The following is an 11,348-nucleotide window of genomic DNA, read 5'->3' on the forward strand; positions in this document are numbered from 1 at the left end:
TGACTCGCGAGCTTTGAACGTTTTACAGGAACACGAAAGGAAACATTTCAAGAAAATACTCGAGAATGTAAGATCGATCGATAGAGAAAAATATTCTCGTCTTGATGTCGGACGATTTCTCGCGTGAGTTTTAAAAGAGCAACGAATAGTCCGTGGTGGAATTTGGCGCACAATGCGAATCGTGGAAATACGACAGAAGAAATAAGATGAATGAGGCTGCCTTTTGGAAGAGGATTGAAAAAGCAACGGTTCTCACGAGTATTCGTGAGAAACGATAAAATCAAGCATGAGGATGGAAAAAAGGGTTTATCGTTGTTGAGAGGCCGTCGAGAGGCCGTATTTCGCGTTCGAATTTGCAGTCGGATGAACGTTACTTTAGAGAGTGAAAGAGAGGAAAAAAAAGAAAAAATGAGAAAGAGAGAGAGAGAGAGAGAGAGAAAGGGAAAGAGAGCGAATGTTACAACGAACGAAAGAACAAGAGAAAACGATAGAGCCGGCAAGGATAAGTGGTCCTTTCAAGCGAGACTGTCCGCCTATCGTAAAAATGTGTGCTTGCACGTGTGCCCTAGATTTCGGTCAAAGTGCTGACCAGCCGCAACCCTTGCGAAATTGTTATGAAAAGTTGTGCATTTCGAATGACATTCTCTCTCTCTCTCTCTCTCTCTCTCTCTCTCTTCAATCTCTCTTATTCCTTTTAATGGTTAAGTTTTTAAAAAAAGAATAAAAAAGAAAACAAAAGGGAAATGTCAACAATGTAAAGGTCCATTTCGTGTAATGCTTTTACTATTTCGTAAGTTTACACAACGAAAAGATTAAACGGGGTTACACGAGTTATCTAAAAAGTAAACGATCTAAAGAACGAAATATTTGTCTTATTAAGCACGACATGTTTGTCTTATTAAGTACGAAATATTGCGTCTCTAAGGTAAACACAAGTTTCATTGTATCTGCAATTATGGTGTTCCTAATAATAGCGTAACATAGAAGAATAACATGTAGCTGTACTCACGTGACATTATTTGTCATTATTAGAAAGAATTGTTTGTACCATATCTCTCGTTTTTTTTTTCTTTTCTTTTTTTCTTCCCTCACATTTTTGTCAGAGAACTTTAATCACAATGAATCCTTATTATACACATTTTTAAAGAATTCTTTTTATTTAAAAAAAAAATTTTCATCTTTCTGAGTAATGTCAAATGAAAAAAATATTACGAGATTTCGACGGAAAAAGCTTTATAAAACTAGTTATCTATTTATACCTGTTATCGTGGACGTATACATAGGACGACTATAAAATCAATAGGCAATGTCTTAGTAGGTAGCTAAGTTAGAACGAGCATATCACGTAGAAAAAAAAAAAAAAAAGAAAGATATTTCGAAGACGATCCAAAGATTTTCCTTGGGTTTAAATTTCTTCTTGATTCGCTAGAATTTAAAGATAACTTTTAATAATACGTTTTCTTCGAGTCAGATACACAATTCAGGTCAGGATTTTCGATGAAATGCCAAACGCAAAGCGACGGACTTCTTTCGGCGAGACAAAAGAAATCGAAGCAGACGAATAAGCCGATAATATCTGACATTCCTAACCGCTGTTGACCCAAATATTTTTAGCAAAATTAAAAATATATTTACGTCATTACGTAATCGTAATAAAATAACCTGAGAATGATCGATCAATCATCTTATTAGAGCAATGAAGTTTATATCGAAATATTCGTTCTAATGACTTTTAATTCTTGGCCATATACGGTATCAACGATAGAACCTCAACTTTTTATTTCAATTAAGAGTGATATCGATAAAAAAAAAAAAGTTTGTATGTAATTAACACTCGGTATATTGTCAATTTAAATTGTTCGATAATACTTCAGTATGAAGAAATGTCGAACTATTCAAAGATTCGGATCTAAACTCTGTCAAAGTTTATCTCTCATCTTCTCTCTCTTTCTTTCTATACATATATTATATATCTGTCTATCAATAACATCTGTCTATCTATTTCTCTTTCTCATTGGAAAATCTTTCTGCGATCCCGTACATTCGTGGCTTTTGCCCCAGGATGATAAGTCATCGTTCGCGGGTACTTTATTTCCAAGCGAATAACGGCCGACGACACGGAAGTAATCCGCGTATTTCTCTCCTTCCATCTTGAGTTTTACAATCGATAATCCGTGGCGGTCCGACGGAAAGCATGACGTCGGAAAGCATGTCCTCGGTGATCGATGTCGCTTACACGTTGGTATTATTGGCTGTAAGCGTTATACAGGCTCACTTTGCATAACTTTTAAATTATGCGTTCTATGAAAAATTGTTGTATACAAAAGTTGCATAGTTTCAAGAGGATCGTTAGATAGGCATATAAATTTTTTTCTTAAGTGAAAACGTTACGTAGCTTTGAAGGTCATAAGTTTGCTTTTTTAAATGAAATAATAGATAATTCTTATCGATTATATGTATATAGATATGTCGGTCAACATTTGAAAGAAGTTTCAATTCTTAGTAAAAATATATTCATCTTTATCGATTTTAAATCTAACATTTAACAAAGCGTTCTACTTTATTTCTTTAAATTAATCTTCAATTTAAAAATTGAATATCGTTAAAAAATTTAAGGAGGTAACTTTGTTTACTTGACAGTATTGACCAACACGAGTAATCTTATTAGAAAACCTCTTAACTTTGGTATAAAACCATTTTTTATATAACGTATAATTTAAAGTTAGTTATTCGAAGTGTGTGTATATTACGTGTCTCAGAATTTCTATCATATTGCGGTAACTATGAAGTAACTGTACTAGTTATAACGAAATCAAATGAACTTTATAAATCGAGCTATAATACATTTTGTGTCGTCTATTCACCATTCTGATCTTCATTCACTCTTTCTCTTCATCTTCATCTTCATCTTTTGAATTTTTAAAACTTTCATTTACCGATCGTACTTTTCATTAATTAATAATCCCGATAAAAACTGAACTTTGTGACCCAATTAAAGAAAGATATTTTCTTCTACGTAAGTTCTTCGTACTCATTAGATGACTAATACAACGATTTTCTCTTCATTCTACTGCATAAAACGTAAAATAATATGATTAAATTTAATAAATTTCGTTTTTGAACTTCTTCCTTTTTTTCTATCTTTCGTAAAACATACGCGATAATTATCGCGTGTATGATAATTTACAAAGAGTAATTTAATTTAATCTCACTATAATAATTGGATATTAAATGTAAAGAGAATAAAGATGGATTGTAGAATATTTTTTCATTACAAAACATTTATAATATGTTATAAAATTCTATCTCAATTTATATTTTTTCCATTGTTATTATTGTCTTTATTATTGTTAATAGATATTAATATTTTATAAACATCTTGTCAAATAATAAATTCCAGAATAATAATTTGCTTAAGCGATTTATGAGTTCCTTTTTCATGATATGTATTTAAACGACAATAACATATGAATGTAACACAGAGATTTACCCTCGGAATATTTTGTCGCTCGTGAAAATTAATCCGCCACTCTTGTCTCGACTTTTCTCGAGCTAACGACTCGACTCTGACATGTAACTAAAAATATGTAAATAAAAATCATAATTGCTATGAATCAAAAAGAAAATAAATTCCAATGTCAACTTTCAAAAAGTATAACGAACTCGCGATATTTTCTCACCCTATAAATACCTGTTGTTTATCTCCTTATTAAATAATCGTGAATTTTTTCAATTGACCATTGTTGATCTTAAAATCTTTTCTCGCCAAAAATGACGAATAACCGATGAATTAAAATTTTCTTTTTATATACAATATTTATAACTATTGTAATTATATAAATACCTATCCGTTGTTACTTGCGGAGAATGAAATCGATTGAATAGGAAATTACTAGACGTAAACATATGCAAATGTCAAAAAAGAATCAATTAATAAAGCTTGAAGTTATTCTATTTCTTTTATAGACGATGAAAGAAAAGCTCTACGAATTTGATCCATACTCGTATACCAAATGAATCCTGTGAGTATTCTATATTTTATATACCTTTCGTCTATATATATATATATGTGTGTGTGTGTGTGTGTGTGTGTTATATAGTATGGAACATGGCTTCTTCAAAATATTAATTATTCCTACTATTTATATTTCACATCAAAACGAACGAAAATGGTAAATCTCAATCTAATATTTTTATTTGCTTTTACTCGTGGTGAATGAACTCTACGGACTCTATATATATATATATATATATATAGATATATATATATATATAGATATATATATATATATAATATAGATAATATATATATACACCTTATATATGAACTTTGTTTAATATATAAAATCGGTTTATTAAAAAGAACTTGAATACTGCTGGTTATCATCAGTTGAAAGAAGACTTTGCTTCAGTAAAACAGAATGTAGTTAATATTTCTTTTAGGAATAAAGTCTTTTGTAGTATTTAAAACGTCCTCGTAATTACCATCCCATGAGACTATACCATATATATATTCGTAACAATGTTTCTACATCCATCCTTGTATTACTATCCTGTTTTTTCGTATTTTTTTCAAAAGAAGAAAAAAGAAGAAAAAGAAAACGAAAAAAAGAACTAAAGAATAAAGGATCGATGTAATATTGGTTGCTCTTATCATTTTCTTTTGTAATATTGTATATCAAAAGAATTTTGAAAAATGAAGACAGCATCGATCTCTCGAATGCTCTTTATCGCGAAATACTAATGTTGCATGCTTACACTGAAATATCCGATTTTAAATGTTACCACTTTGAAGCTATTCATCAAAGCGTGTAGAGATCGAAAGCTTTTATAAATGAAATTGGTTACGGTAAAAAGATTCAATAATTATATTCAATAAAAGACTACATGATAATGGAGAGAATAGAGTCTATTGAAAATGAAATACAATTATTAAAATTTAGGTATAAAAAATGAGCTTAAAAGAGACTTAAATGTCAGTAGTGAACAACGTTTAAATAATAGATGTAATAATCTTCTTGTTTGTCTACCCGCACATACACATACACATAAACATATATATATATATATAACGAGTTGAAGATATTCAAATTTTCAACGCGAGAATGCTCGATTCCATTGAAAACCACCGACAGGATAATCCATCCTTTCTATAAAACGATGCACGAAGATAATTACTAGACAAAACGCAATTAATCTAAAAGTACGTAATCCTCTAAAAATTATTTATGAAACTTTTAAGATATCTCGCATAGGTAAATGCTATTTCGTATAGCGCGTCAATAAATTTAGTGAAATTATTATTGATAAAACTGAAAGCACAATAATATAATTTTTAAAAGTATAATATCTATTCGATCAATTTAATTTGGAATGGGAAAATTTTTCTCGAAATTTAAAACTATTTATATTGCGTTCGTAAATGTGTTGGTATTTAATGAAGTTAATAATTCGATCAACAATGATTATACCACGGTTATTAGTACTTAATTTGTCAGCACTATTTTAGCAGACAAATGAGTGATATAAATGCAAATGAATTGATGAATGATAAAAACCGTAAAGATAAACGTGCTAAAGTACGCCGTTCAAAAGCGTTGAAAATCTATGTTTATACATTTTTCTCGTTTTCATCATAGGAAAGAGGAACCTTTATTCGTTGAAAATAATATCCCATGAGAAAAACAAATATTAATGATCTATCAATCATACCATCATTTCTATCACGTATATATAAATAATCACTTATGCAATAAGTTAATTGTTCTTGAATACATGATTTCAGTAAATTAAAAATTTATTTGATTTTACGTAATTCAAAATAAAACATTTGAAATCTGACGAAAAGAAATATCTCAATCGACACGTTAATTAAGCTCTCAAGAAACATGTAATAAACTATTCAAAAAGAAAATATGACTCTTGATCATTTCTCTTCTGTGTAAAAGAGTGTAAAAGAGAATGAGAGAATATACAAGCGCACGAGATTGTCAAGTTTGAAAGTGCAATTTGGATCGTTGAAGGCGTGCCGATTACTTCGGCAGACGAGACGAATTTACTTCCATCGCTTAGAACTTTCCAACTTGTAATTAGCCCCATGATAAGGAAAGATATCGTCGAAGGATGATTACTTCTTATATAATCAACCTTAGAACACTTCGCACTATCATAAAATTAATTACAACATTTTTACGATCTTCTTTCATTCACTTAATATCTGGATATTTACTTCATTTAATATCTACCGCATTAATTTTCTAAAACTTTTCTACTGTACCAATCGAACATTGATTAAAGAGTCTTTAATAAAACTCTAGAACAAGTAGAGATTAGATCGTATAAGGATACTACAGAATGAGTAGATCGTCCTCGTATAGTAAAAATGAAAATAGAAAGTTTTCATTGTATATTCTAATTTGTTTCCATTCGATGAATATTTTCTCTTATCGTTCAAATTAAAGAATATCGAAGAACTTCGTGTAGATTGATTTTTAAGAACGATTTAAATTTGATTACGTCGATTTGATTAGATTTATTTTCGAAATTTTTACTCGTTCGAAATTACAAATTTTTTACTATACCTACATTATTTTCTTCTTTGAATATCTCTCGTGAAGAAAAAATGTCATTATTTTGTTTCTTTTTTTGTTTTTTTTTTTTTTATCGAATGACAAGCAAAGAAAAATATGTTTATTTATTCGATTGTATGAAAAACAATAATAATTTTTGATCATATGGAAAATTCTTCAATTGAAATCACAACATCGTTATCATTTCGAGAAACATTTTAATTACTCGCAGTCGATTTAACATACATTTCTCATTTCTACGTAAATTTTGAAATTTCATCGATTTATCCAAAGCTCATTATATTTATCTGAATTTATCGTTACGTAATAATATGCACATATTAATAATTAGCCATATAAGGCTATTTATTTATTATAGAAATTTTTCCTTTAATTTTCACGTATAATATACAGCTACCGATACTAACAGCCAATCCCATTACTAAACGATTAATTGAAACGTTTATTGGACGCAAATATTAGAATAAATGTATGATATTATATTTGATATTAATTCGATAATAATCGATAAGCTTCTATATATTGAATTCTTTTTTACGATTCTCTCTATCTCTTTCTCTCTCATATTAATCATGTATCTGATAGGTCAAAAGGGCAGAGTTACTTTTAATAGAAGACAAAGATTTAATCAATAGAATTCATTTCTTAGTTTGACGTGTATATAGCAAAAGCAAAAATGAAGTCGATAAATCAGATTATATAGAATGCCAGTAAAATTTACGATTTTTTTTTTCACTTTCTGTTCTGATGAATGAATAAATCTTTGTGAAACTTTCTTGACCGTGGAACTTTTAATTCTTAGATCTAATAAGAAACTGATTGTAAAACCGATGATTGCGAAACCATTATTTTCATGAATAATTCATTGAGCAAAATGGATAATTAAATAATGTAACTCAATGTATTCTTTGAATATATATGATATAATAGATATTAATTTATTAAATTAATTTAATTTAATAAATTATATTGATTTAATAAATTGATGTAATTTATAATAGACATTAAGTTAATGTAATGTATTATCGTATTTGTTTCACATATCGAAATGAGCAATTATTATAATAAGTACATAATACTTGAAGGAAGAAACGAAAGCTCCATCGTATTTTCGACTTACGTGCGATAGGATTTTATTTGAACTAAATCTGTCATGCATTATTAATATTTCGATGGTTTTTATGAATCTCCTTAATTAGACGCGATTGCAAAGAATTTTATAGATCGGTGAACTCTTTTTAAAGCGTAGAATTGGAAAATCTGAAAAAATTAAAATGGAAAATGAAAATTCCCTCCCTGAAATTAATTCCTGGTTAAAAGAGGAAGAATTAAGAAACAAGCACAATAATCGATCGTATATAATGTGAAAAAGAAAAACCAACAAAGCTTTCTCTTAGAAAATCTAAAGATTAAGAAATATCAATAATTCTGAGCATATCGATTAATTAATCGACGACTTACTCTCAGTTCAATTGGCTTTATAATTAGCCTATCAAAAAAAATAAAAATGTCTTGCACGCTTATATTGATCTCACTATAACGTACGTTCACAAACAAAAATAATAAGAAAAAATATTATGAAGCTAATTAAGATTTTCCGAATAAAAAGAAAAGGCTAAAACAAATTTGATTCTTTTGTAAAATATGTTTTAATTAATGCTACGTTTTATCCAATGTCGATTAGAGCATAGAGAGGGATAAAACCCTCATACGTTCCGTCTTATTATGGCTATTAAAGCGATTTACGACGTAACAAGTGGAAACGCCTACTGATACCGCACGTACCGATTTAACTGGATTAATTGTAAAATTAATTGTCGTCAATTACAACGACCTGGCATATTTTATACTTCTCGCGTAACATGAATTTTGTGTCCCTATTGAATTCTGAAGGACGAAAATGAACATTTTGAACGACGCGTGGCTACGCATAAATCGTTTTAACTTTTCCCGAGTACCATGTGTCACGCAATGTCTAACGAATGAGGGAAAAGGATTTTAGATAAAAAAGAAAAAAAAAAAGACAAAAATATTACAAATATAAAATAATAACATTAATACGAATCTAACCGAGCCATTACTGCTCATATTCTTCTGATCTTATAAATTTTATGTAAAAGTCGGAGCTATATATAGATAACAAAAACCATTGAGATTCTCCATTCTCCTAACATTCACATATCCACCCTCTTATCTTTCTCTCTCTCTTTCTCTCTCTCTCTCTCTCTTCATTTCTGACTCAAGTGATTCGCATAATTCCAATATACAGGAGTACTTTGCCAACAAAAGTAAGAGAAAGAGAGAAGGAGAGAGAAAGTGAGAGAGGGGGGGAAGGAGAGAGAGAGAGAGAGACAAAAACGGTGAGCAGGAGATCGTTATAGAAGCATAGACTCCAAGTGAACCGATCTATTGTCCGCTACAAGAATACTAAGACGTACACTCACCTCGGCTAAATTGGTTGTTACTGGCAATAACCCTCTCGGCGTTCTTCCTGGCAATGTAAAACCACTCGCTGCTGTTGCTCAAGTACTTATACTCGATTGCTAAGTCCTTTACTAAAACACCTTCCTGATCCTGAAGCCGATGAGCAAAGGGACAATAGAGCCAGTGATCTTTATATTGAAGCTTGTCGTAGCAATTACCAGCGGCAAAGATATCTTCATCGAATTCGACCATTGAAAGGACACTTGCATGAAGAAGATATTCCGAGGAAAGCATCACCTCAGGTGCATATTTCCATAACCTGGTAAGCATGTTGGCTCGATTTACCGCAAAATTTGCCTCCAGCCGGAATCTTTCTTGAGCGTAACGGTCGACGACACCTTCGCCGAGATTGAGATCAGTACCGGCGGTACAGTTTTCCCCTAGTAAATGTTGATTCTCGATTATACGAAGAAATCTCGTGACGATGTCGACTTGGACGGATTCCTTCTCGGGATGTCGTTTCGTTGGAAGATTATCTATATTTACGTCTGTCGTATCACTTTCTTCTAGATCGTCATAATCATTGATTTTACTTATTGAACTGTTTTCAACAACTTGTCGAACAACGAACTTATCGGAATTCTCGATAGATACATCGTCGAAATCATTTTCGTTGGTATCGATCTTCGAGGAGTCTTCGTTGATCGTTGAAGAATGCAAAACACGACCATAAGCGATGATCGAATTCTCCGTAGAATCGAAGGGATCCTCGATTCGATGCTTACCTGATCGAGAAATTTTTTTAAACTTGTTGACCAAGATATCTTCTTCTTTCTCGTGATGCTCGATACGAGGTACGTCAGCGTGCTGTCGAAAGACTTTACGAATTAGCTCGTTCAATTGTCTCGTTGACTCGGTCCACGTCTCTGGGGTACCGTAAGACCATCGATCCTTCTTTGTCGTATCATCCCCTTTACCTTCCCTACTTTCTTTTGACTCGTATCTCCTCAAATAACTCGAATCTTCATCCTCTTTTTCCTCCTCGGTAAAATTTGAAGAAAGATGTATCCTTTTTGTCCTAACACGCAACGACTCCAGATCTTCGAGTTTGATTTGCCTAACGAAATGACTACGAGATCTGCCATGTCTGATCTGAGTTGTTTGCGGTTTCTCAATATTCGTCTCCAATTCTTTTTCAATTTCCTTACTCGACAATAATTCTGAGGTTACACCTCGTGTCTTCCCATTAGCTGGTGTTTCGACGAAAACCACATAATTCTTCGAACTTGTTGAATCCTCTTCTCGCGAGCTTTTATCCAACAATCGATTCACGGCAAAGGATCGTTGCCGATGACTCTGTTGACGATGCAGATACTCCTTCGACATTTCGATCTCCGTTGATTCCTTCTCGCTTGTTATTAATAAAAATTCGCGCGTAAACGCGAGCAGGACAAGAGCGTAACGAAATTTACTGACACTCATCGTTAGACCTATCCCTTCTTTTTTTCGATCATCAGGAACTTTCTCCTTCCTTTCCCCCCCCCCCTCTTTTCCGAGGATACTTTCTCGTGATAAATCACGTCATTCTGTGACCACACTATCATCACAATTGGCACTATTCATTTTTGACAACGACAATATCTTTTGCAATTCTTTTTTTCCGATTTGTATTATTTTTCGTCAGAACGCGGAAGAGTTTAGCTAGTTTTCCTTTTTCTTCTTTCCCCTTTTCCTCCTCTTATCCCTTTGAACGAAATTCCAACGCCACAAGGCACTGCACCTTCCACTTGGACGATCGCAAAAACGTGCCCGTCTTTCTCGATCTCGCAAGCGACAACGACATCGACATGACTGATTCCCTTCGTGTCACCCTGAAAGACAGAGGAGGCCTTCTTCGAGATGTTTAATCGATATGAAGGGAAAAAAAATCTCCGTGGAACGTACGTTATTTACGAGAATCGAATTTTCTTATCGAGAATCGGTCGATCGACCGAACGAGCATCATTTATCGATTTTCTACGATCTTCGTCGCCTTAAGGGAACATAGATAAGTGAGAGAAAAAGAGAGAAAGTTAGATAGATAGGGATGAGGAGCGTCAAAACAAAAAATAGTTCAGTCACTTTCACGCTCGTAATTTCAATGGAGATTCATCGATACCGATTGTCTCTTCCATTTTTTTGTCTCTTTTTTTGCTCCGAATACGATTTCGGTACTTTGCTCGTTTTTTCCTTCCTTTTTTTTTCTTTTTTCTTTCTTTCTTTCTTTTTTTTTTGTTTTCTTTTTTTTGTTTTTTTTTCTTTTTTTTTTTTTTTTTTTTTTCAAGAAACAAAATA

At 31.9% G+C, this 11,348-nt stretch overlaps 1 protein-coding gene across 3 annotated transcripts in view; it reads right to left on the bottom strand.

Moving 5' to 3' along the window:
- LOC118440947 (metabotropic glycine receptor) overlaps positions 1-11,297 on the bottom strand; it is a 92,257-nt gene extending 80,960 nt beyond the window's left edge. Inside the window, exon 1 of one of the 3 annotated variants that reach the window (XM_085657634.1) lies at positions 9,035-11,295. In XM_085657634.1, the coding sequence (XP_085513760.1) occupies positions 9,035-10,496 (1,462 nt within the window). In that variant the 5' untranslated portion in view covers positions 10,497-11,295. Of the gene's footprint in view, positions 1-9,034 lie in introns of all 3 variants that reach the window. The other 2 variants (XM_085657635.1, XM_085657636.1) reach the window with 2 other exon arrangements.
- Positions 11,298-11,348: the final 51 nt, after the last annotated feature.

The sequence above is a fragment of the Vespa mandarinia genome, chromosome 6 (assembly GCF_050613455.1).
Source record: "Vespa mandarinia isolate Hongniang chromosome 6, ASM5061345v1, whole genome shotgun sequence".
Classification (NCBI taxonomy): Eukaryota; Metazoa; Arthropoda; class Insecta; order Hymenoptera; family Vespidae; genus Vespa; species Vespa mandarinia.